The 25870-nt window shown below is 49.8% G+C and overlaps 10 protein-coding genes across 10 annotated transcripts; 5 read left to right on the forward strand and 5 right to left on the reverse strand.

Annotated features, from left to right (window-relative positions):
- Positions 1-415: 415 nt before the first annotated feature.
- On the reverse strand, positions 416-4336 carry LTR84_008241 (uncharacterized protein; the record flags this gene model as incomplete). The annotated part of the gene is made up of 1 exon (XM_064851788.1): positions 416-4336. The coding sequence occupies one exon, from the start codon at positions 4334-4336 to the stop codon at positions 416-418; it is 3921 nt and encodes a 1306-aa protein (XP_064702029.1).
- An 812-nt stretch (positions 4337-5148) lies between these two features.
- PRE2 (Proteasome subunit beta type-5) lies at positions 5149-6052 on the forward strand (the record flags this gene model as incomplete). The annotated part of the gene is made up of 2 exons (XM_064851789.1): positions 5149-5502; positions 5555-6052. The coding sequence occupies 2 exons, from the start codon at positions 5149-5151 to the stop codon at positions 6050-6052; spliced, it is 852 nt and encodes a 283-aa protein (XP_064702030.1).
- Positions 6053-6238: 186 nt separating this feature from the next.
- Positions 6239-6865, reverse strand: LTR84_008243 (uncharacterized protein; the record flags this gene model as incomplete). Its single annotated transcript, XM_064851790.1, has 1 exon — positions 6239-6865. One exon carries the CDS (start codon positions 6863-6865, stop codon positions 6239-6241), a length of 627 nt encoding a protein of 208 aa, XP_064702031.1.
- A 1832-nt stretch (positions 6866-8697) lies between these two features.
- On the forward strand, positions 8698-10887 carry LTR84_008244 (uncharacterized protein; the record flags this gene model as incomplete). Its single annotated transcript, XM_064851791.1, has 3 exons — positions 8698-8736; positions 8789-9052; positions 9106-10887. 3 exons carry the CDS (start codon positions 8698-8700, stop codon positions 10885-10887), a joined length of 2085 nt encoding a protein of 694 aa, XP_064702032.1.
- A 531-nt stretch (positions 10888-11418) lies between these two features.
- On the forward strand, positions 11419-13299 carry LTR84_008245 (uncharacterized protein; the record flags this gene model as incomplete). Its single annotated transcript, XM_064851792.1, has 3 exons — positions 11419-11474; positions 11577-11974; positions 12044-13299. 3 exons carry the CDS (start codon positions 11419-11421, stop codon positions 13297-13299), a joined length of 1710 nt encoding a protein of 569 aa, XP_064702033.1.
- Positions 13300-13695: 396 nt separating this feature from the next.
- LTR84_008246 (uncharacterized protein) lies at positions 13696-14268 on the reverse strand (the record flags this gene model as incomplete). The annotated part of the gene is made up of 1 exon (XM_064851793.1): positions 13696-14268. The coding sequence occupies one exon, from the start codon at positions 14266-14268 to the stop codon at positions 13696-13698; it is 573 nt and encodes a 190-aa protein (XP_064702034.1).
- Positions 14269-15998: 1730 nt separating this feature from the next.
- Positions 15999-18186, reverse strand: LTR84_008247 (uncharacterized protein; the record flags this gene model as incomplete). Its single annotated transcript, XM_064851794.1, has 2 exons — positions 15999-17170; positions 17262-18186. 2 exons carry the CDS (start codon positions 18184-18186, stop codon positions 15999-16001), a joined length of 2097 nt encoding a protein of 698 aa, XP_064702035.1.
- A 1208-nt stretch (positions 18187-19394) lies between these two features.
- On the forward strand, positions 19395-21174 carry LTR84_008248 (uncharacterized protein; the record flags this gene model as incomplete). Its single annotated transcript, XM_064851795.1, has 7 exons — positions 19395-19584; positions 19632-19791; positions 19846-19884; positions 19945-20416; positions 20465-20612; positions 20709-20823; positions 20877-21174. 7 exons carry the CDS (start codon positions 19395-19397, stop codon positions 21172-21174), a joined length of 1422 nt encoding a protein of 473 aa, XP_064702036.1.
- An 873-nt stretch (positions 21175-22047) lies between these two features.
- On the forward strand, positions 22048-22954 carry LTR84_008249 (uncharacterized protein; the record flags this gene model as incomplete). The annotated part of the gene is made up of 3 exons (XM_064851796.1): positions 22048-22190; positions 22259-22514; positions 22589-22954. The coding sequence occupies 3 exons, from the start codon at positions 22048-22050 to the stop codon at positions 22952-22954; spliced, it is 765 nt and encodes a 254-aa protein (XP_064702037.1).
- A 720-nt stretch (positions 22955-23674) lies between these two features.
- Positions 23675-25755, reverse strand: SAC6 (Fimbrin, actin-bundling protein; the record flags this gene model as incomplete). The annotated part of the gene is made up of 3 exons (XM_064851797.1): positions 23675-23712; positions 23769-23837; positions 23904-25755. The coding sequence occupies 3 exons, from the start codon at positions 25753-25755 to the stop codon at positions 23675-23677; spliced, it is 1959 nt and encodes a 652-aa protein (XP_064702038.1).
- Between the last annotated feature and the right edge of the window lie 115 nt (positions 25756-25870).

Raw genomic sequence — 25870 nt, forward strand, 5'->3', positions numbered from 1 at the left:
CCTTTTTGGATTATGACGACCCGGAACTCAGAAAAAGAGTTGATTTGTGATTTTGAGAATTGGGTGTGTGGTTTAGACAAACGAAAAGAGGAATGAAATCAGTTTCAAAAACGAGCTTGTTCTTGCATTTGTTCCAAATGCAACGTCCACAGAAGACTCCTGTACATGTTTTTTGATACACCACGAAATCTTACGGCCATATGACGATAGCGCTTTTGTGGCATAGTTTCATAGCATGTTGATCCCAGTCGATCATGAAAAAAAATATGAAGCACATCAACAGTGTGCATTGAAGTTCTCCTTGAAACTCCTTGTATATGTAAATTCTACTCATGAGGTATTTATTTATATAAATCGTTACTGATAGGTCGAAACCACGGTGCTCAGCCTTTCAAAAGGAATATGAAGTTGTGGACTACACCCACGCAGGATACCGCTCATCAACACCGACAGGCTCGACCGGGGCTTCCTCAGCAGATGCGCCTCCTCCAACCTCCAAAGCATCGACACCATACCACCTCCCCGGGCCCCCTTCCGACACCGGCCCATTCAGGTCCCACCAACCCAGCCGAAAGGTCCAACACCCATCTCTAAAACCCTTGCCGCCATCCTCCAGAACCCTCCTTCCCACCCAATCATCCAAATCACACATCCTGCTCTGCGCAAACAAAGCCGCCACACCGGCGATGCAGCATGGATTATACGGTAGGATATTCCGCAGCTGCGTGAGGTACATTGCCAGCGACGATAGGACGAAGATTGCGCCCAGCTGACACTGCAGGATGAGTTTCGCGGTGCGATTCTGCATGACGCGGCGTGAGACGTGCGCTCTCTCTAGCGTGCCGGTCAAGGTGGGTTGCTTGGTGGTGGGCCCTGTTGCTGTTGCCGTTGCTGTTGCCGTTGCTGGGACACGCATATTTGCTGAGATAGCTTGTGCCATGTAGCGTCGGTAGAGGCCCCGGATTGCGTCATAGACCTGACCAACCGCCTTGTCATCTTTGCTGCGCAGAAGTGCAGGGTCGAGGGCTGACTTGCCAAATATCGCCCCTTGGAAGAAGTTGTCAAGAGGCGGGGCGCTGCCGGAGGTGGTCGTTGTATTGTCTGTGGATTGGTTGAAGGAGGAGAACTCGTCGTCCATGTGCACCTGTAAGCGGAACTGGAATGCGGTTTCCCCGTTTGGGCCACTGGGAAGTCGTCTCCTGGTGATTTCGTCTGGAACGGGGGGTTGGGAAGGGAGGATGGTTAGAGATGGCCATGTCATTGTGACGTTTGCCTCTAGTTCGTCGATGTATTGATAGCACATCAACGCTGTTATTGTGGTCTCGGCCGGGACGTCAACGTTGGCGTATCCGAATATAAACGCCAGTGACGGGCAATCAGGCGGGTTATCTCGCTGCGTGTTTGGAGATAGTTCACCTGAACTAGACGCGCTAATCGAATCGAATGGACCAACGTGCAGATCTAAGATTTTTCCAACAAAGCTTGTATTGCCACGCATCGAGAACGAGTTGTCGAACTCGAGTTCGGTCAGATTGCCATCGGAGCCGCCAAGCTGGCATTCTGGTGGCAGTGGCACTCGTGCGAACACCGATGCACTCGCTGCATTGATTCGGGTGTTGAATGTGGCCGAGACATTCATCATCTCCTTGGAGAGCTGAACACATCCTAGATCGCTTCGTAGAGCTGGGAGTTGAATCCGAACTTTGGGGTCACTGGCATTTGGACCGTCTGTTCCGATGCTAGTCCGTAGCGTAGGGAAAGCATACTCTGCGAACGTGAATGCTGGATAGTCCAGTCCAAGGCTCTCAGTCAAGCTCGAAAGTACAGCTGCCGAGCTGTCGTTCTTCGCACTGTTTATCCATGTGCTGTTGAACTGGTCCATACGAACCAGGAAGACGGCTTGCGAGCTTGCGATGTTCTCAATGGTGAATAGGCCTGATACAATGATAGTCAATATGCTAGCAATTAAGGCAGCGATGGTTGACAATAAGACACCGCAGTGCCGTAGACGAAGAGATTTCCAAATGGTGACTGGTACTGGTAATCCAAGAAAAGAAACAAGCACACTTTGTGCTGGTGGAACATCGCTTTCTGCTCGAAGGGCGTTAAAAGGTGCGAGAAGGAGAACATTGAAATCAAGTGCGTTGATCAATGTTGCGACGAGCAGCATAAAGAGGGCAGGTAGAAATCTTGTGTAAATAATAATTGAAACATCGCTCGCCTGTGCTGGTAGCGTGGCGATACCAGTGTACCGATCACAGAGTTGCTGCAATACTTCCAAGACTATCAAGGCAGCAAGAGGGAGGCCCAACGCTGGCGCAAGGACCCAACGTTGTAGAGTCAACGGGGTCCACCACTGCTGAGTTTCCACAGGACTGGATTTTGGGGTAGTATCTTGAATGGAAGATGTGATGGTTGGCTGAAATGAGACAAGTATTTGATCATGGCTTTTTCGAGGCACCAAGCTGAAGGTACAATCTTTCATGCGGTCGTGAAGGTCTGCACGTGTCTCACCACCAACATGCATATTTTTGTCTAGCAACGGCTTCATCTCATTACTCAGACTCAGTACAAGTGCTGTATTACTTATCGGCATAGGGTCATTTGAGCATGCTCGCTGTGGACAGATGAAGAACAGGGTGAAGGTTAGTACCACTAGTAGTCCGGAAGCACACAGCATCACTATGAATGCTGCCTCGTTGACTTGCAACCTTTCCTCGACTTCGGAAACGGTTCCTGATATCGTAGAAATGGCGGCCCTAACCAGATATTTTGACACTGACTGGATAGCAACCTGATTTAGGACCTTTTCGGCCGCATTGATCATGACACCTTCGTCCAGAAGGGTTTCGTAAGACCCATTACTAGTTTGGGCCATCATCTTGAACAGGGTATTGGGGTACTCCAGGACAGCTTGGTTGTCAACAAAATTTCCAAACATGCCAGCACCAGCGGTCAGTGCAGAGGTGGTGAGAAGTCCAAGATCGGCGCCTGTGAAGTTGTCCAGTTTGATGGACCGCGACTGTGGCACGCGTATTACGAGGATGAATGGCGGGTCTTGAGAATAGTCATAAATCACTTCGACTTCTTCCATCAAGAAATCTGACCGACATGCAACACCAATGACTTTTTCAACTTGCCTTGAAGACGATGATGCCACAACGTTCGAATCTCCTAAACTCAGACCAGTGGTGTTTGCAAAAGACTGCTGATATCGGTAGTCTGCTAGTGTCAGGAGCTGCCAATGTTGATCTGCATCTGATGCGGTCTGATCTATGCAGTCGATTTGTTGAAGAAGAGGGCTCAGCTGCCGTTTGGGGCAGACAAGATTCCGTGGATTCAGAGCATATACTGAAGTGCCCTTACCATCGTTGCGTAAGGTGCATTCGGGGAAGAGCAATTTGATAGTATCTTCAGGATGTACATCTGTCACGTTGGCTGGCTGGAGGTAGATGTCGACTGGTGCGCTTTCGCAAGAAAACATGGGTATCAATGCGTTCACCCGAGTTTTCAATGTAGTGTTCTCAACCCTGTTCCTTAACAACGGTTGAATCTGCTCGTATACCAATTCTGTTGTCGTTCCCTCAGGGTGTCGTAACCCGTTCGCCATGACGGCATACGCAGTGTACGCCATTGACGGATCGAAAAGGCCAGGGAAAGACGTGGGCTCATACAAGGCACCATCTAATTGAGTATTTCTGATAATGTTCCGGTTCACAGAAGATAAAGCTGTTGGAGTCGAGAATAATAAACCCGTGGATGCTAGGGTAAGAAGCTTGAGGATAACGAAGCCTGTTATTGTCACTACAATCGCACCATGCTTTGCCCGGATGGCTTCGTATAAGCTTATGGCTTGCAATGGAGACATATAGTCCAACAAAATACTCTTTGAGGGCTCAGCATTGCCACGCCGAAGCTCGTCCCATGGCGTCAGAGCTTTGGAGGCTGTGTCAATTTGACGCCAATAAGCCACTACTATTGTGAGGATCGCTGTCGGTCCATAGGTCCACGCGAAATGGTTCTTGATCTTCAGAGGTAAGCCCTCTGTGCTTTTGGAGAAGTAAAACAAGAGGGCGAGTCCCAAAATAATACTACCCAGGATTCCAGTTATCGCTATCAGTGAAGCCTGCCGGAGCCATGGAGAGCGCCAGCCTCGCCCGGCGTCATCTATGAGGTCTTGTCGATGAACCCTGTGAAGAATCCGCTTTACGTTAGTTTTCCGTTGATGGCCTTTCAAACCGCTCTGTAGTTTTCCACGACCTTGTTGAAGAAGTTCCTTGCAGTTGCTTGAGCGGATTCGAGTTCGAGACTGCCATATGCCTGAGCGAAAGACCATCTTATTGCTCTTGAGGATTTTGCGTTGGTACCAAGTGGTATTGAGTAGAGGCCCATTATCAGAAATAATACTTATCAATGTGAAAGGGCTGCATACGTCAAGCTCACAAGACGGCGACCTTCTAGCAGGCCCGGCGCCTAACGCCTAAGCATTTTGATTTACCGACTTACCAGTATTGTGGTCATACTCCCGGTGATACGAGTTCACGACCTGCTTCATGGAAGGCTAGCCAGTATCCAAGTGTTGAAGCTCCGGTTTAGATAAGGCGGTCAAAGCAGAGTTCTTTTGCCTTTCCCCTTGTTTTACACATAACCCTGTGATATGCAGTAGCGAAGAAAAAGGCCAAAATAGACAAATCATTCTGAAGATACTGCAGATATGGGTCTGAAGATAGGCTGGTAGACCTTGTCGGCGGTTGCTCAAACAATGCGATGGGCGCCAAATTTGAAGAACTGGAAATGGCGTCTTGGAGAGCTTAGCATCCACCGAAGTATGCTACGCCTGAGCATTAACTAGACAGCGCAATTGTACGATTGGCTTCTTCACGTGACAGCGAGAAACGGGCAGGCGCCCAAGAACACGCATTCAGCATCGCATCTCCAACACGCCTGAGGCTGCTACATGATCCAAGCAAGCTGTTGCCTCAATTCCATCATCACCACCTTCACTTCAAGCACCTGTAATTTACCTCGCTTGTCAGCTTTCTTCTTCTTTCTTGCTGTACCACTACTCTTCTTCCGCCTTTGTATTTCAACACTGCCTGACCAACTCCAACACTACCACAGATTCTTCCTTCAGTCAACCTTCTAATCATGGACACTCTTGTCGCCCAATACACACAGTCACCCTTCGCGAATGAAGGCTACACCTCCGAAGAGCAAGATGACTACTCCTCATCTCTGCCTCCGCTATCGCTGAAGTTCGCCCTTCCACCCGTATCTCGACCCTCTGCCTTCCTTCGCGCAGCAACAGATGACTATTCAAACCCCAATTGTCCCATCAAGCTAGCACACGGTACTACAACTCTGGCATTCAGATTCAAGGGAGGCATCATTGTCGCAACCGATTCCAGAGCCACAGCCGGAAACTGGATCGCATCTCAGACAGTCAAGAAGGTCATTGAGATCAACCCTATGTTGCTCGGGACTATGGCCGGAGGTGCCGCAGTAAGTTGAATGCAAGTCCGGAGGGGTGACAACAATACTAAAGAACATACAGGACTGTCAGTACTGGTTGGCTTATCTCGGTGTCCAATGCCGCCTTCACGAACTCCGACAAAAACAACGAATTTCTGTTGCAGCTGCCTCCAAAATTCTAGCCAACTTGGTTTATTCGTACAAGGGAATGGGCTTGTCGATGGGTACCATGATCACGGGTGTTACGCCATCCGAAGGACCTGCACTTTACTACATCGATTCCGACGGAACACGTCTATCAGGAAACCTCTTCTGTGTCGGCTCTGGTCAGACATTTGCCTATGGTGTGCTCGATGCACAGTACAAATACGATTTGGAGGACGATGAAGCATTGGAATTGGGACGAAGAAGTATTCTGGCAGCCACTCACCGAGACGCTTACTCCGGAGGTTACATCAATCTGTACCACGTCAAGGAAGACGGTTGGGTGAAACACGGTTTCTTTGATACCAACCCCATCTTCTGGAACACCAAACTTGAAAAGGGCGAGTTCTCCAACGTGACCAGTGATTTATCGTGAAGAAGGACTGGTGACAGTGCATGAGCAATTCGCTCACAGGCGTTTTATTTGAGACGGGGACTACAGCAGTGTACCATATCCTGCACAAGAATGTGCTAGAGGGTCTTCTACTTGCAGTGTATCATCAAACCCTAAGATAGCAAGCAAATCTGATTGCGATCGGTACCTCACTATATTCTTTCGCTTTCATATTTTGGACTTCGCGGACAACCACATCCCCTCTGCACTAGCATGAACCACACCCCCTTCCCCTTCGACCCTCCCACTAACCCAGATCTTCCGGCCCTCGACCCTCACCACGGTCGCCCTGACCATCACACTCCCCGGCGTGCTCACGGGCTTCTTATACGTAATGTTCAGATTGACCGTGAAAGTCGGCCCCTTGGGTCTCGGCTGGATAGCCTGCCAGATGGCGTTTCCCATCGCACTATCCAAGATCGTCGCTATCACACCCCCATGCAGCAGATTCGGATGCGCGTTGAGTCCCGTCCCGAAGGTGTAGAAGCGACGGAGCTCGGCTTGGCCAGCATCAGCGTCGGCTTCCTCGGTTGTTGTTGTTGGTGGTGGTAATCCTGAAGGTGAAGGTGGTCCGGGCCGGTATGTGGTGATGAGGTGTGTGATGGTTTTCTCGGTGTTCCATGTCTCGCCGGTCAGGGTGTGGCCGTTGCCAGGCTGTACTAGTGTTCTTGATGCGTTCGTGGTGACGACGTGGAATGTTGGGTCTGAGAGATGTGGATTGGCGATCCAAGGGATCGTGCGGAAGTGCGCGAGGCTGGTTTCTATGCTTGGTGTTGCGTGGGCTGGGTGTGCCATCTTTGCTGCTGTATATCGGATTGTGTGTGAAGGATTTAATCTGGAATTGGTGACTGTGGTCCTATATTAGACCGGTACTTGTTGTTATGGTTCACTCATGCTGAGTCGCATTGGAGCGTATTGTCAAAATCTATATTTTGTAATGCTGTGCTAGATTCCTTCTGAGATGCTGCAGAGACTCTATCTTCAGGAGCGATAGGAACAGGTAGAACAGAACATACGAATTACATCTCCATATATATGTGTTCGTTGTTATCACAATCCAGAGATCATCATGGGCTTTCCCGATGAATGTATCTCGGCGGAGCAAAGGGACCTCGGCAAAAATGCATGACAGGAATTATCAGAAACTGGTGCATAGTTAGTGTACTACAATCCGCCCAGGTACTTCCACGTAACATTGAGTTTATCTTCATTGACTACATACTACACACCTAGTACTACGCCCCGTGGAGATGATTCGGTCGATGTCGGTCACCATGACCACCCTAGAGTCAATACCCGGTGCGAACGGCGTGGTGGAGAACACAAGTCCATCATGACCTTGCAAGCAGTGAAGTTGTCGCATAGATATATGCAAATGCATTGCTGATGTCCGTTTGAACTCCTCACTTAGCCCGTTTTGGGCGACTGGATCGATAGCTGCACCCAATAGAGGGAAGTAACATTGCTTAGTTGACCAAGGACACCTCATAACGCGATACGTTACTCAGGGAGAGCAGCTCCAGCTCGCCCAGGGACGTAGCGAGTCTCCTACTCGAGCACATCGCGGTATCCATGGCTCTTCATATATAGCAACACCAGCGCGGGCCTTGAGCAGCTCATTGCCGCAACATCTAGGTGCTCAAGTGTGGCGGCACTCGAGCGAGTAGATAAGAGGACCTGATCAAGTTTCCACAGTCGAAAATCCGATCTTCTAAGCCTACACAAAGCGTAGAAACTGGCTGCGCACTCGTAGGCTTACCTATACGATCGAGACGAGCAGTGAGGCAGTGAGGCAGTGAAGCAAGGTCGCCACCGAGGTGACTGCCACACCTTCCACTCTAGGCCCAAGGAGCCCTAACCAGTCTGGAAGTCGCATGCCAGCCTCGAATGCACATATATTTGAATTCCACGATTTGTGGTCAACAACCCTAGTACCGCGAGGTCACCAGCTGCTTCCTGGGCTCATAAAAGAGTCTCCATAGATGAGAGTGAGCCGTGTTATGAGACATCCGCTTCTTGGTCTGCTGATACCAGATTTCATAGTTAATGGGCGCTCATCCGTGGATGGATTTGTTCCCAAAAAAAGACCCGGGTTCAATTCTCAAAAAGGAGTTGATCCTGATGCAGAGCTTTCACTTGTGGTCTGAGATATCTTGGATATCATAGATAAGTGTTTTTGTTTTCCTGGTGCAGTATGAATCTTTTCCTTTTCTTTGATAGGTTGAGTCCGTAGAAATAATCACTTCAACTTTTCTTTCTTCTATAAGGATAGATAATTTAGTGGAAATTAAGATTCGTATAAAAGAAAATAATGATACTGAAGTTAGGAGGGTTAAACATGATATTAGTCTCCAAAGCCTAGCACTAAACAAGATATAATCCGCAGTATAAAGATCCTAATTTGGTTAGGATAATCGGTACCTGCCAAGATGCAGCCACGCTTTAGCGTGTTCTCGGAGTCGCAGTTCATTTTGTTGCGCGATTCCTCGCTTCATCAAGGCTGTTATCGATCATCAGCCTACATAGAATCCACGAAGTACCTTCAACCCTTTGAAGAGCCCCATCCCTAGTGTTATATTACTGCATCAATCTCACCTATTTGAGCGCTCAGCGCCATGAGTCACGCGATGTTGAAAGATCCTGCGGCAGGTGTGCCTCCGGCTCTGGTCAGTCACTCCGTCCACTTTCATAGTCCTTCACCCGACTGACCCAAAGTAGTTGCCGCACCTGCATCTCATATCCAAGCATCGCTATCCTGTCACAACAAATCCTTCTCTTGAGACAATAGTTGGCTACCTACTCGAAGCCCCACAGATTGTTCGCGACCTGCAACCCATGCAATGGCAATTCCTAGATCCACCTCAAGATGGAACTTTGATGCTCACCTGGCAACCACTCGAGTATCTGAACACGAACTTCGCAAGCGATGGCTACATCTGGGCAGATGTCGAGGTTTCTTTCAAGCAGGAAGTTCGAGGATATGTATGAATGATGTTCAGATTTGCTAGGTGGTTTTTCTGACATGTGGCTTCTAGACGCTCGAAATGTTTCTCCAACGATCAGGTTGCCGTGCTCAAGGTGAGCCCGTTGCATCACACAGCCGGAAACGATATCGTCTATTATCCGGTAATCCAAATAGGGGCCAACAACCACCCGACCCAAGTCTATGGTTGATCCATTACTCCAAAGCCTCACCTCGTGATCACATCCCTTCGGCTTCCATCCAACCTCTTCCACATGTCCAAGCTATTCTCCAGCAGCGACGCATGATCCAAACTCAATCAGGGCCACTCCCTCGCAAAGACTTCATGTTACATGATCGCGCAAACTGGCCCGTCATTCATCCACCACCCAACATGGCGCGTGGAACTCCAGCAGGGGGCCCGGCCCCCCATCAAGGGGCCGCCCATAGAAGAGGCCCTAGCATCCCTCAACAGGATAGTACCTTGGAGGAGGAGGAAGATGTCTCTCGAGGTGACTTGATCGATTTTATGACCCCAAGAGACATCAGTCGCATGCGCTATGAACAGCATCATGAGTGGATGGAAGAAATCATTGAATCTCCATATCCCATCAGTTCAATTGTTCCAAGTGACCTGGGCTTTGGACGGAAAGGACCGTTGGAAGATTTGACAAAGGACTTCTTCGATGCTCCTACCTCGGTCCTCCGTGAACCCACCAATGCAGGGCCCCCACGAGTTGGACGACTTGAGCCCGGTGAATTTGACAAATTCCAAAAGAGAGCCGATGAAAAATTGGCTCAACTACAAGCCGAACTTGACAAGATGAAGGAGATTCACGAGAAGCGAATGGGCAAGGCTAAAAGACACAAGGTTCTGCATGACGCGGAAAAGAAACTCCGGACTGCACCAAACACGACTGAACGCCGTCTTTCATCCAATGCCATGGCAGTTGATGATAGCGGTGATGCTCACAAGGATGCCATTGACGAGATCACTGATGCAGTTGAATCTGCCCTCCATAAGAAAATCGAGCGAACAGCAGTTGTGACTTTGGTACAAAAGGGAGGACTTGAGGACAGGATTGCTAGCACACCATCAGCCATTGCACCCGGGCCTGTCCTTGCCGCCTCACCAGAAAAGTCGGCGACTCCAGCTGCTCTACCAAATGCCACAACAACTTCGACAACAACAGAAGTGCATCCCCAGAAGAAGGAGGGGGTTGCCGATGTAGAAAACAAACAGAAACCTGAAGAAACTGTTGCGTCGGAGACCACTGAGCAGAAGACTACCTCCACCTCTAGCTCAGATGAGCAACCAACCCCCTCTGTACCCCAAGCTGCACCATCATCAGATTCCAACCAACAATCGAATGCAGATGAGGCTCAGGAGGAAGAAGATCTACCTCAGCTTGATGATATTGGAATGGACGTGAACATGGATGGCATTGATGATGACAGTGGGCCTGGTGAGACAGCGAATGCCGAAAGCAATGAATGGGTCATGATTGATGGGGATGGTGGAAATCATGCGGAGGACCTCGGTCTTACCGATCTACCAGGCGATGAACAACCATCCAACGACCAGCTCAATCTGCAGCAGAACACGGACGGCAACGAACAATCGGCAATCGTCGCTCAACCGCCGGCACATCAGGCTGGCCATGCCACGCCACTTGATACCCCTGATTTTGATATGGGAGAAGACTTTGATAATGTTGATGTCGATACGGCTGGAGACGCCCTAGCAAGCTATGGCAATGATGAGGACGACCTGAACCTCGATGGTATGGAGGACTCGGCATTCGGTGACGCCTTTCATGCTCAGGATGACGAAGAGGAGGGAGACATTTCTTAGTTGGAAGATGTAGTTGACATGGAATTGGCTGAATCATTTAGCCTAGACTAACGAGTGTAAGGTACTTTTTGTTACTACAAGATATTGCAGCCTTAGGGGTTTGTTGCTTTAATACAAAATTATAATGCAAGCTGTCAGAAGTAAGAAGAAGTTTGTGATCACTTTTGCCCAGAAGAGTAGTCAGAGAATACCTCTGTCGTCTATCCTCGCAAGGTCAAGAGTCTGCATATCACTTGTAAAGGAGTTTGAAGGCCTTCTTAGTGAAAAGGTGCCCCTCCAGCGGGGTTGGGGCCCCTATTTTTCAAAACCTGAAGCCCAATAACCTGCCTCAACCCACCCATAACGAGGCTGCGAGGCCTGCACGTGGGTTGTCGTCGCCTCTTTGTGGGGGTCCACTCACTTCTTCTTCTCTCGCACTGCCAGACTTTGATGTTGAAGATTCTTTTGGATATCATTCTCCATGGGCTCTGACTTCTAACGTTCTGCGGCAATTCTATCCGCTCGTCAGAAACTTGTTAAGGAATTCTCGAGATGTCGCTGCGCGGGCCGCCAGCAAGCAGCCTCTATGGCTTGGTCGATATGGGAAGGTGAGTTATTTAGCGAAACTTCTCTTACCCACTACGAAGTCTTTTCCTTCCGATATCTCGCTTTTCTTTGTTGCCCTGACATCTGAATTCATCGAATGGCAGCAATGGTATTCGCTTTTCCATAAGCGACTTGTCCCCAGCAACAGCACGATCTCTACCAACAGTCTTTCAAGATCGCGAGGGTATTTCATTGTACGATGCCCAATACTCGACTGGTGTCAAGGGTCCCATTCCGCAAGACACCATCGATGCCGTCGTGGTTTCGCTCCTGAAATTCAAGGTCGCATGTACTGATTTCGGAGTGCCGCCGACGAACATTCGTGTCTTAGCTACCGAGGCGACGAGGACGGCCGAAAATTCAGAAGACTATCGAAGACAGATTAAGGACGCGACGGGATGGGAGATCGACCTCTTGCCCAAGGAAATTGAAGGAAGAGTTGGTGCGTTGGGCGTGGCGAGCAGTTTTGCTAGTGTTGATGGACTGGTCATGGATTTGGGAGGTATGTTGTCTTCTTGATTTCATCCGACCCCGTCCAGGGAGTTTGCACGCTGATGTAGATATCCCAAAGGTGGAAGCACTCAAATCACCTGGATGATCGCCAAAGATGGCAAAGTACAGACCAGCCACAAGGGATCCTTTAGCTTTCCCTATGGCGCAGCCGCCATGTCTCGTCAGTTGGCTGAGATTGACGCTCAAGCACATTCGGGGATGGTCCAGACGGAACTGAAGGAGAAAATGAAGCAGCAATTCCAACAAGCGTACAAGGACCTCGAGCTGCCAGACTCTCTACAGCAACAGGCCAAACATGGTGGACTCACCCTCTATCTCTCCGGCGGTGGTTTCCGGGGCTGGGGATATCTTCTCATGTCACAGCACAAGGTGTCCCCTTATCCCATCCCCATCATCAATGGCTTCCACGTGCAAAAACGCGACTTTCAACAGACCGCCGAAATCAGCACCGTCGCCGCCGAAGAATCCGTCTTCCGCATCTCGAAGCGCCGCGCTGCACAGGTCCCGGCCGTGGCATTCCTGGTTAACGTCCTAGTCGAAGCCCTCCCGATGATCCAACGAGTCCGCTTCTGCCAGGGCGGCGTCCGTGAAGGCTTCCTTTTCGACACTTTAGACCCCGCCACAAAGGCCCTCGATCCCTTACAGGCCGCCACAGCACAATACGGCACCAGCTCGGCACCACATATCGCGACACTCCTTCTTGCCAGCCTGCCCGGCGAGAATGACCTGGACCGCTTTATTCCCACAACATTCACACCACCGTTCCTTCGCGCCGTCGCAGACATGATGTATCTACACAGCCCGCTCCCGAAGGAATCGCGCTCTCTCTGCGCCCTCCAAGCCCCGCTAACCGGCGCACTCGCCTCCGCACACGGCATCAGCCACTCTGACCGTGCACTCCTGGCGCTGGTCCTCGCACGCCGCTGGAACGTCGACCTTGCGCCTCCGAACCACAGCGCACAGCAGCGCCTCCGCGCGATATTGTCGCCCCAGGAAGTCTTCTGGGCAAACTATCTCGGCGCGCTGGCACTGCTGATCGGGAATGTTTATCCGGCCGGCCGCGTCGTGGACACTGCAAAGCCGCGATTGGTGTTCAGCGCAAGCTGGGCTAAGGGTTTGGGGAAGAAAGGGCTGCAGGACGGCGTGAGGTTAACGGTCAAGTGTAGGAAGGAGGAGGCGATGACGACCCCGGCGGCAATGAATGATTGTGTCAAGGAGGTGGAGGCCGTGGGGAAGAAGAAGAACCGTGTCGGTGGGCGAGACCATGGATACGGGGTTCCCGTTGAAGTCGATATCTTGAGGGTGCTTGACTGACATTATTGACTACTTAATTTAACGATGCTTTTCGGGGTGGAACAGTTCGATTGTGGCAAGGAGTGCCAGCCAGAATGCCACCGAATGCTGTGGACTGGCAACGAATTAAATGGGTTGTGTCAAGCGCTCAGTTCTCGGTAGCCAGCGCTCCAAACATTTCTGCTCAGGCGATGCAGCGTGAGAGCGATTATGATTGAATTTTATATCGATATTTGTGTGAGGTTCTACATTTTATCATACATTATCATTGAAACCCCAAAAGTCACCACCCAACCCTCCCATAGGTATATATCGCCGAACATTCAAACCGACCCAAGACCAACCCACATCACGAGGCTAGGAGATGAACAGAAAAGAAGCAAAAGAGACAGACAGCATAAGCCGTCTGCACTCTGTTCAAACCAGGTCACCAGCGCCAGAAGTTGAGATCCCAAAGGCGCGCTTCGCACGACGCTTTGCTCTAGCTTCGTCGTCTTCCTCGTCGTCTTCCTCGTCGTCTTCCTCGTAGTGCCGCCGCGGCGCGGATGGTGCTTGGTATCGGTGACCGCTGATCATGACCTGACCCCCGACGCGTTCGTCGCTGCTGGACCGTAGCTTGGCCGACGTATTCGCATTGCACGCGCACAGCCCTCCGCAGAAAATGTCCATGGTCGAGTCGTCGCAGTATTTATACGCGGGACATGAGATCCGGCCGTTCTCGCACGTACATATGCTGTTGCAGGTTGCCCCACCCACGGGGACGCTGCCGTAGCACGACATGCGTTGGTTGGTTTCGTGGCATACTAGACTTGATGCCTGTTTGTTGAGTTGGTGGAGTCTGGTGAGGTCGTTGGGCGAGGATGATGACGACGATGAAGATGAACGTGTTATTCCTGAGTTGCTGTCGATTGGAGGGACGACGAGTGATAGCGTCGAGGTGACGGAGAGGAGTAGAACAAGCAGTGAGACCTGAAGTCGACTTGTGATCATCGTGGCGATGGTATCTTCGAGTCTCGATCACTTTGAGGGTGAATGGTCGAGCTGGTTGATGTGCCTGGCCTACCTAGCTCAGACTCGCTGACTCGCTGACCAAGTTTGAAGTCCAGAGGGTCCAAGAGTGGAGAAGAGAACTGGAAGTCAAAAGTCTGGGGCACTGCTTTCTGTATATAACTGCTCCAGCTAAGGGCGAGCCCGAACAGAGGGTCGGGTTGAAGTTCCGATCAAGATCAAGTTTCCTCGCTTATCCTGAATCACAGATCCATGGTTCAGTGCACCAATTTCGGGGTACGGGCAATGAACGAAGCTTGACAGCGCTGTGAGGTGGGAGCGAAGGGGGAATGAGATTGATTTGAAGGGCAATACTATGAGTATCGGAAAGGGAAGGTAGAAAGAACTCTCATCGTGCACTGGCATCATAGGGGCCTTGGGTTGTTTGTTGGTTGGAACATCCAAGAGATTGTGACAGTTGACTGGGTGCCGTCAAACATGTCGTTATAATGCCAGTGCACAATCAGCTGTCGTCATGCGATTAATCATAAGGAAGAGGGTCTGGACCCCTTTCCCCTTCCTATGCTCGACCTCAAGAACGATATTCCAGAGAGAAGCTTACGCAGCGATAGATATCCTTAGAGTTTGCATAAGCAGTATACTTTCTGGCGAACATCCTTTGACGAGAAAGCGACTGGGTCTGGACCCTGGGTCGTAGCGTACGCCGCACTTAAAGCTTCCCTTTAGACTTCATAAGCAATATTGAATTCAATTGTAACTCTGGTTACAAGAACGATGAAAGACTAGCCGTTTGGAACTGCAAGTTTGATGGTTGTGGTCATGCGAAAGGTAAGAGCCCGCAGATCTGTTGACGGGGTACAAATAAACAACAGATTCGCGAGCTTGGCAGTCGGCTAGGCATCCCTAGGACAGATGTACATGGAGATTTCTCCATGTCTTCTGATGTTTCTTGCTTCGCTTGACCCGCAGTTGTGAAGTCTTGCAATATATCCAATATGCCAATTGGGGGTGGCAGGCTGACCCACGTGGTGACAGGACGCTGCTTTGATGCCGTTCTCCTTACTTCCAATGGCAGCGATGTTCAGGTATTCATTTAAATCAAAAGGGAGATACGTGTTCTAGAAATCAAAATAGATCTGCTCACTACAAGGGGACTAGGATGTGAGTCTTGAGAGTCGTCGAGCAGTCGGTGGCAGCAAGAAATCTTGATAGTTCTAAGGCTACGGTTGCACACGGTATTCGGAAATAGCACGCTTCAATACCTAGCTCAAGCCGACATATATATATATATGCCCGATTTTTAGTGTGTGGGCATTAGGTTTCGAACAGGACTCGTGATGACTCGATTCAGCGGGTTTAGTACTAAGGATTCAGGATTCGGACTACGGAGACTACTCTCCTGGCAGCACTGCCACTGACCCATTATCGGATTCCTGGCCAGATACTGCTGCGTTCAGCGAGCTAGGGATACCATGACAATGGCTGGATTCGAATGTCGCACACAGTAGTGTTTAGCGTAGGACGTGTTGTATCAACCAAACCCACCAAACCGAACTTTCCCTCGTGTTCTGTTGCTTCAAGTAGCAGATAAGTGCCTTCACTCGTGAATTTGTACAACAAGATGGCCTCATACGATTCTCCATCTATGTGGCATGAGCAAGTCGTTGGAATTGATCCATATTAGAACGAATCCCACGCAACAAGCAGAGCACCTAAGCAGGCAAGTCTTCTTGTGATTGGCGGCGCAGAAGCTCCTCTGCATCGCGTTTCTCGCTTTCACGGAACTTCCTAATTTCTTGCCACAATTCGTTATGGATGAATTCATCTAGTTTCGTCAAAATTTCGTTGAGACCACTGGCTTGAAAGTGACCACGAATGAGACATCTTGAATGCAGATCCGTTCCTGGACAGGCAACCAGCGCATTGATCAATCGAACTGTTGCAGCTGCGTATTCGAGAGTATGGGAATCGAGACTCATCTGGGCCTTCCAATGAACTTCGTGTCGGACGGTTTTCAGCCACGCAACAAGACCTAGGTTGCGCACAGTAACACTTCCAACGAGACCCATAGCTTTCAATACTACACTATAGCCAGCCTCGATCTCTCCAGCACAAAGTGATATTAACAACTCGGTAGCTAGCAGTTTCGTAGCTGGGCTTGGGATGAAGGGGATTTTCTTAATCATTCTGGCATCGTACCTTGGAATCAAGCAAGTAAATAGTCGTCGAGCCAACGTTGTATCCTTCAGAGCAGCATCCAAGCCAGTCTTGTGGCTTATCAAAGCGTCGAGACATTCAAAAACATCACGCCCACGGTCGGAGATTGGAAAGGTTGAGAAAAATGAGGTGGATGAAGTCCAATATGAAATGAAGTCGTTGATGAGATCTGATAGTCGATCTACACCCGATAATTGGACAAACTTGACCAGAAAATGAGGTGGTGTTCGCCGTAGACTGATGTCCAAGTTTCTGAGATCTGTTTCCGAGGGGTAGCGATTGGGATCAAGTATTTTGACCCACCACTGTGGACTTCCTTCCATGTTGGCGTTTTCGAGCAATTGTTGATGCTTCGCCTTCTCCTCCCCCCCCGGGACCCACGAATACAACACTGTCCTCTGCCACCAACCGTGCGAAGATAGTTCCGGCCCTACGGACCTGTACGTGAGCTCTGCCAAGGATCGTGGATTGCTCGCGCTGTTCGAAGCTTCTCCAATAGCGGTGCGGGTCGAGGAGGCTGGTGGCTCAGATTTGGGTGCAGAGGATGACAGCCTAAGTCGGTCATCAAACCGGCTCCCTGACTGGGCCCGCACTTCTTCTGGTGCAAGCACGGCTTCTGCAGCTATGTTATCAAGAAAGTCCCTAGAAGGACTGTGCCTAGGAACATCTGGTTTGAAGATTAATCAGCCAAGTTCAAGGGTTATAGCACACTTCAGTATGGGGTGACCGACTAATACTAACGGAATGAGTGAGCTCACCTCGGATGCTGACCGCGTCGGCAGCAGGGGACACTTTGACAACCTCCTTTGATCGAATGTTCGAAAGCAGCTCCTTCATATACGCGGCGGCCACAGCGGCAGCGTAGGGCTGCCATCTTTTGTTCTTGTGGGAGTCGGCATAATCACATATCCCTCGAATGACTAGACAGGGGAACGAGTCCATCAGTCCAGCTGCCTCCATCTCGACGCATATAATATCCAAATCACCAGACTTCAGCTTTTCTCGCTCAATTGCATTCTTGAGCACGCGATTCGCCGATCCTATTGTACCGTAATGGACCAAGGGCCCCAATGTTGATCGAGGCGGTCGGTATACAGTCTTCGAATTGTCGCAATGCGAACATGTCTTACTACCTCGATGATCATAGGACGTCTCAAACAGTTGATCTTGTTCCTCCGGTGCAGTACAGTACTTGTTGACCATCTTGGGATACTTGTTCCCAATCTGTCCCAGGAATTGACAAATGAGGCTATCCTCAAGCTCATGACGCGCCACTAGCTGCTGTACAGCGGTCCGTAAGATTCGTGGTGGTTTATCTAGCATTCCAATTCGCTCAAATCCTTGAGGTACTTCTTTACCCATGTCATATTGCACTACTCCTCCCGTGCTCTTAGTTGGCTTGCTTACAACAACATCTCCCAGACGAATATCGATGTCGTTCTCGATGTCAGGCACAGCCCCACCGATACCCACCAGTAGTCCAAATCGAATTGAGGGAAAGTCGTTCAGCAGTTGGGTGGTCACTACCGCCGCCGCGTTCCTCCCAATCTCTGGTAGAGCAGCAATCACAATGTTATGTCCGGCTATTTCTCCCAAGGTATAATTGTTCAGATCCCGCGGTCTGGCCAGGGTAGGATGAGTCTTGTCAAGGAGGGCGGTGACAGGGGCTAGCTCTACCCCCATGGGGCAGATGCATGCAACGGTATAGTCGGAGTGGGATTGAGATATCGGGTTGCGAAGGATTCATCAGAAGCGCACGAAACCATGCAGAAGTTAGCAGACGAAGGACGGTGAATTCGACGCCGCGCAATGTCCGGGAAGATTTAACTTCACACAGAAGCAGTAGCATTTAATCAAAGACATATGATCAAGGCAGAAAGTTCACTGCACAACTTGAAGTCGACATCAGGCTGAGGAAGAGCGCAGTCTGCCTCCGGCTGAATCTTGCATGATGCCGCCGATTCACGTGACGTAGAGATTGACGGGTAACATAACGAAGTGTAGAGCATTTCTCCGTCTTTCAGGTGCATGATTCAGATCATGCTGTATCCAAGTTCGTGGACATGCTGGGACGGTCGCTTGGTTCAACAGGGGAATACAGTTGGATGTTGGGTTCCAAGTCAAAAATCACCTCCGAGTAAAGTCATTCATCACGTGTGTCTCTCAGGATGAGAAGGGAAATTTAGCCGAAGTATGCGTGGTGGATTTTTGACTCGCCAACAAGCTTTCACTAGACCAGAGCTTCGCTCGCATCGCACTCGCATCACATTCAGCTCAAGTACCTAAATTCGTACAGTACTGAGTACTTCGTACCAGGTACAAGTGCCTCTTCAACTCGTATTTGTGGCGATTCAGCCACAGCAAGAAGTGAGATCTCCCTGGCTTAAAGATAATCACTCATTTAAAGGATCAATCTACCAGCATGAAGGACGAGGGACAAACTGTTCGACGAGCAACTAAGTTCCTCCCCTAGAGCTGTACAATGACATCGCCATCGAATACTACATCGTGACTTGCGAAGCTTCAAGCACCACAAAGCTCGGCACGCGCGGCAACTTGCTTCGTCACCGTTTTCTATCATTAGTCTAAAGATCGACGAGGTATACGAGGTATTCTCCACTTCCAAACCCACCTCCATAGATCATACCTTTATGTCTCCAGATAGAATGGCGAATTACTACCCTCCGCCCACAACGTTGGCAACTTAGAACGCGCCCAAAAATTGACGAGGGAAATGCCACACTCGGCTTTCTCGTCGTCTTTCTTGCTATATAGTTATCTCTGCTGGACCTGAGATCCAACTCTCCTTGTCTGAAGCCAAACTTTGTTTTGTGTCGACTGACTTACATCACTTTTGGACACTGAGCATGTCCCCATTGACCAAGGGCCAAATGGCACCATCTGCGGAAGACACGAGTCCTGTTCACCATGAGGATCAATTACATCCAGTTGATCTCGAACGAGATGGGAAGATCGCAGTGGAACAGCGCGACACACAAGTCGTGGCAAGCAATCCGGAGCTGGAGAAGAGAGTGCTACGCAAAATCGATATGCACGTACCTCCACTTGTCACGTTCCTATGTATGTGGTCTGGCAACGAGCGAAGATAACGCGGCTAACCCAACCAGTTCTCCTTTCATTTCTTGATCGCTCGAATATTGGCAATGCTCGTATTGCAGGCATGGCGAAAGACCTCGATCTTGATGGCGACAAGTATGACTGGCTTCTGACTATATTCTATATATCATATATCATATTTCAGGTCCAAGCATTCATGTGGAAGATTATGTGGGTATCATCGCTTTGAAGACCCGGAATCTATGAGTCCTGACACTACCACAGCAAGCCTCATAAATGGGCGTGCATTATCACTTTGGCATGGTATGTATCTGGAGAGTTCCCCTTTCTATTTTCCTGACACACCACTCACGCGCAACCCAGGGGTATTGTGGCTACTTGCCAGTCTGCTGTTCAGTCATGGGGGGGTGCCATGGCTCTAAGATTCCTCCTTGGTGCAGCAGAAGCAGGCTTCGGCCCGAGTGTCCCATATCTCCTGTCATTCTTCTATCTCAGAAATGAGCTTGGGTTTCGCAGTGGCATATTCCTTGCGGCCGCCCCTTTGGCAAACACTTTTGCTGGAGCTCTTGCATATGCAGTCACCAGCGGTCATTCCAAGCTCGCAAACTGGAGACTTCTTTTTCTTGTCGAGGGTATACCGACTATCCTCGCCGCGCCATTGGCCTGGTACTTTCTACCAGATAGTCCAACCAAAGCTCGATTCTTGACGGAAGAAGAGAAAGAAGTCGCTCGGGCTCGAGTCATTAGGCAACATGGTCATGTTGATGAAAACAGCAGAATCAATTTCAGAGAGATACTTCAAACTTTGTGCGACTTGAAAGCCTGGCTGACAGCTGTGAGCAACATCTTCTCGTGAAATTGATCAGTACTAACAATTGTATAGCTCATGTACTTTTCTTGCAATGTCTCATACTCTTCATTGCCAGTCTTCCTACCGACCATTCTTAACGAAATGGGGTTTTCATCAGTCAAGGCCCAGGGACTATCTGCACCGCCTTATCTCGTTTCTACCGTGGTGACGGTATCGAGTTGTTGGTTTGCAGACCGCATACAACAACGTGGTTTAGTGATCATTTCTCTGAGTTGTCTCGCTGGCGTTGGATATATACTGCTCGCGACATGCACAGCGGTTGCTCCGAGATATTTCGGAACATTCTTGGCCGCTTGTGTTTTTCCCGTGATTGCCAATATTCTACCTTGGGTTGTCAACAATCAAGGATCGGACTCTCGACGTGGAATGGGGTGAGTCAAATCAATATCTTGACATGGTATTAACCAAGCTGACTCGAAAACAGTATCGTCCTGCTCAACGTCGTTGGCCAGTGTGGGCCACTACTTGGCACAAGAGTGTTCCCTACGAGTGACAAGCCACGCTACGTTTCAGGTCAAAGTATCTGTGCAGGGTTCATGTTCTTCAATGCCATTCTTGCTTTGAGTCTCCGAACTCTGCTTGTTTGGGAGAACAAAAAGCTCGACGAGAAGTATGGAAAGAAGGGCCAGCAATCCACAACACACACTGGAACTGAAAAAGGTGTCATTGAAGCGCCTGTGGGTGAAGAGAATTACGGAAGTACTTTCAGGTACATTCTGTAGGACTATCCAGTAGGGGAGTCTTGGTGCATTAGCCGCATGATGTCTGTGCAAAGCAAGAGATTCAGGTACATACCGAACTACCGTACAAGGCTAAACTCACATCCTCGGAATCTTTTCATCTCTTCCGCTCTTCAGAATGAGTGCGAATCCGAATCTTTTAGCCGTATCTTGCCGACATTTCCCCTGGAAATAGTTTCACCCTTCATTGAGCGAATCTACCCGCTCTCAGTATGATAGAGTTTCCATCTTGATCTTTACCATCTCTCCCTAATGAATCTCCTGGAAAGAAGTCTCCCATAGCTTGCCCCATTGGGCAATTTATGGTCAACCTCCGGACGCTTTGTCAGGAACGCCGCGGCACATCACCGCCATCAACGTCATGTCAAATGTTATCTCATGTTATCTCCACCATTAAACGCCGGCGGGGCACCCACAGGGCATGTTCGAAAATCACATGCATGTGATGGGCGCGATTGCCTCATTCTTAGCTTTTATCTCGGGCGCAGATCTGCCCCTCCTTGTGGTTTTGGGAAAGATTCAATGCACTGCTCGGCATATTAGGGTATCTGCTCAACTGCTCAACTGCAGCCTGTAGCTCCCTGCATCGGATGCGGATTCATCACCGATTTGTTTCCCCTCCACTCGCAGCTGCAGCATGAAGCATACAGTTCTTTGTAATTACCCCACCTTCTGCCGGCCCCGATCTATCCATACCCATCCTTTGAATTGCAGTGCTGACGACGAGGATCGTGCCTGCCCTGGTTTGCGAAAGCTCATTAGCAATTTAAAAATCTTCCGTAGTTCCTGTCTGCCTGTCTTCTCACACTCCCTTTCACGTTGCGTTCTAGACAATTCTCCGCCACATAAATCAATATGGCTTCCAATCCTCCCGGTGCATGTTGCTACAAAGGCGTCACTCACGAAGGTGAGGCCAAGGGTGAATTCATTCAGATTGGTGATTTCGAGACATATGTTGCCTATCCGGAGAACAAGTCCACCGAAAAGGCGATTCTCCTGTATGTACACACCTAGCCATCGTACCGTCGAGCTAGCCAGAGCCTGACCTCTCAATGCACCATAACAGCATTACGGACGTCATCGGCCATCGTTTCATCAACGCTCAATTGATCGCCGACCAGTTCGCCGCCAACGGCTACTTTGTACTGAGTCCTGATCTGTTCGACAAGGATCCCATTCCTTTGAACCGTGATGACAACTTCGACATCATGCAATGGCTCCAAGGCGCATACCACCCCAAGAAGACTGCACATCTGCCTCCCACCGTCGACCCAATCATCGATGCATGCCTGGTGGAGCTACGAACTAAGTACAATGCAAAGGTAAGTAACTTACACGGGAACCAGTGCGCACCAGGAAGAGAGGACATATCCTGACACACGCGTCTCCTAAACAGAAAATCGGTGCGGTAGGCTACTGCTTCGGCGGCAAGTACGTGGTGCGCCACCTACGGCCCGAGGCCGGCAAGATCGACGCCGGCTTCACTGCGCACCCATCGTTCGTGGACGCGGACGAGCTCAAGGCGATCAAGGGCCCCCTCTCCATCGCCGCCGCAGAGACCGACTCCATCTTCCCGACCGAGAAGCGTCACGAGAGCGAAGTCCTCCTCAAAGAGACCGGCCAGCCATACCAGATCAACCTATACTCGGGCGTCGAACACGGCTTCGCCGTCCGCGCCGACTTGAGCAACCCCGTCACAAAATACGCAAAGGAGACCGCCTTCATCCAGGCGTTGCAGTGGTTTGATGAACACTTGCAGTAAGTGTTGGTGACTGACCTTGAGGGCCTTGTCTGTGAGTGAGAGCTTGCAAATGGGGATTGCGTTGGAAATATTGGCTTGACCAGCACCTGACGATATTGTTCTACCACCTCTAGACCGGCAGTGGCGGATAAAGCAAGGCTTTGAGAGAGGAAAATCAGGGGAAGACTGAGAGTGCTCGTGTCACAACTAGATACTTGTAGCAAGACTCAAATTAAAGATGGCTGCACTGCTTAAGAAAAGTGAATAAATCCATTCATACCGGTCCAAACGTAGAAAGATATAGGACGAAAGACCAAGTCAGCCGAAGGAGGCCCAGAGAAAAAGCAATAATTTCTTTTTGGATTTGTCTCAAACGAAGCTACAGGACCACAGCCAAGAGAAAGGAGTATCAGCTGGCTAGGCATAGCAAGAGACTATAAAGAAGAAGCGACGAGGCATTACAAGACATTTAGGATCCTGGGGGCACAGGCGATACCTTGTGTCTCTAGTCGACTCAAACATCCCAAGCACGCTTTGTATCGTCTCATTTCTTCTCGTCACTTCGCATGGTATGGCGTCTCGTCGCATCTTGAAGTCGTCGATTCGTTGGGCATCACTTTCGTCGCGAGCACGAGAACACGTGGCGGGGCGGGACTGTGCCGCTCGGAAATTCGGGGATCAAGAACCCGGCCAGGTAATACCATAAAATATAGAGTGGCCTGGGGCGGAACGAGAAGGTATCTACAATCCCGCTTTCTCGGCGGTTCGCATGAGAGCGCCTGCATGATATTGTTAGAGTAGGTTGCATAAACAATGTGGGGAACTTGATACGTACCGACGAAAGTGAGGACAAGTCTGGCTCGTCCTTGAACGATATCGTCTGGGAGAAGGTAGATGGTAGAGCCTGTGTCATATTTATCAGCTCACTTTCTCTCGGAGAATTCGAGTTATAGAGAAGATGTCTACTTACCCAGTTTTCTGGCGATACTGATTGACAGTTTCGCGTTGGCGTAAGCATCTTCGTCAGTTTTACCGGGAGTGACGAGGTCATAGTCGACGTAGTTGGCCTTGATTCCGTTCAAAACATCAAGAAGGAAGACACCGCTCGTGACGGCTGGATCCTTGAGAGTGCGAATCGTGGAATTCTTTCCTCCCTTCTGGGCGGTCTGGTTGGCCCACTTGATGATATCTGCATCTGATAGTTCACGCTTACCCATTCGTTGGGCAAGACCAGACAGTGTACTTATAATATCACGTCGCATTAGCTGCCAGACAAGACCGAGAGTCAAGGTTCGTTGTCCATCAGTGATGTCTGCACCCTGAATGCCCACAAGGGAGAACCGATTTTGTTTTCCCAACTCAACAGCATAGTTGGTGTTCTCAACGGCCTTGAACCGAGAAACCTCACCACCGTGAGCCGGGGGCTTGTTCACATGTCGCCAGTTTACAGTCCCAGGGATGACTTTGTCATAAGCCTGGAGAAGGACGTTGCCATCACGTAGATCATCCCAGAAAGAGTTGACCGTGGGTTGAACGTCCAGACTGTTGAGCCAAAGTGTAAATACACGAGCTTCACGTTCACCTTCAGCGTCAAAGTCCTCAATTTCAGGTTTTTCTCCTTCCTCCAGTGGGTCGAGGCCTGGGTGAGTATTGAAGAGATTGGCAACGAAAGCTAAGTTGAGCTTAGGGTTACCAGCAACGAGCGCAGTGGGAGTCAGGAATTTGCGGCAGTCAATTTTTTCGGCATTTTGCAGAACCTGTTCTGCACGTTCCAGTAGGTCTCGGGTTTGTAGTGGTGCCCTGGAACAGATTTCGGGTTTCAGCTGGTTGAGAAGAACGGTATAGTTTTCGCTGTCTTTGACATCTCCAGAGAAGTTGGTGACTCTTCTTTGCCACCCGGCATTCTTGAGGTGATAGTTGAACCATCTCAAGAGAATTTTCTCAGGAGGAAGACGCAGGAATTGGTCCAGAGTTTCATCGTCCTCGAGAAGACGGTACAATTCGGGGTGGAGTTTGATATCAATCTTGCCCAGCAGACCCCTTCGAATGATCTGCCAAATGAGGCCCAAAATAAGATGCTCTCGTACTTCGATAATATCTCCACTTCCAATGTTGACAACTGAGCAACCAATACCTTTGGCGGATTCGATGACGATATTGTTGTTTTCAGTCATGTGGAATGCGTTTAGGGATTTGATTTTCTTGCCTGTCTTGTTCAACACACGTTCATCAATGGTATCGGGAACACTGTCATTGATGAGCTTGGAAAGAACCAAGCCGTCCTTGCAGTGATCGAACATTTCGAAGGTATCGGTAGGGAAAGGAAGCAAATGGCCAATGTCGGGGTCGCCGGCAAGGACAGCATTGATATGAGTGGTGAAAGCAGTACGCTCTTCTTCATTGATGGTATGGGTAACGTTGGCAGATGAGCCTTGGACCTGAATCTTCCCAGCTGGACCACCTCCCAGACTAGGCTTCGAGCCGTGCTTGGGAGAGGATGGAAGGCCATTGCCTGCGGCGGATCTTTGCGGACCCGAAGCAGCTCGCTGCTGAAGGGGTGAGGAGTCTCGAACTTTTGCGATCAGGTCGACATAGTCTTCGAGTTCAACACGCCTCGAGCTGTCGAGTTCCACCTCTTTCAAGGCTTGCCTGACCACATCGTAAGATTGTCTTTCGGATTGCTGTGTAGCCTTAATGACGGTGGCTTCATCTAAGTAGCCTTTGTCATCGACATCTAGTTTGCGAAATGCATCCTGCAAACCAAAGATTTCTTGTTGTTGAAATTGAGGGTATTTGCGGGTGAGTTTGAGAATTGCGGCCATTTTGGCAGGAAGGGAGGGGCGCGGGGCAGGTTGCCCAGGTAAATAGAGAGGAAAAGAGGAAGTGGTGCTGGAGAAGAAAGGAATTCCAGCAATGCAGACGATGACTTGAATATAG

Source organism: Exophiala bonariae (genome assembly GCF_035927105.1).
Source record: "Exophiala bonariae strain CCFEE 5792 chromosome Unknown scaffold_30, whole genome shotgun sequence".
NCBI classification, from domain to species: Eukaryota; Fungi; Ascomycota; class Eurotiomycetes; order Chaetothyriales; family Herpotrichiellaceae; genus Exophiala; species Exophiala bonariae.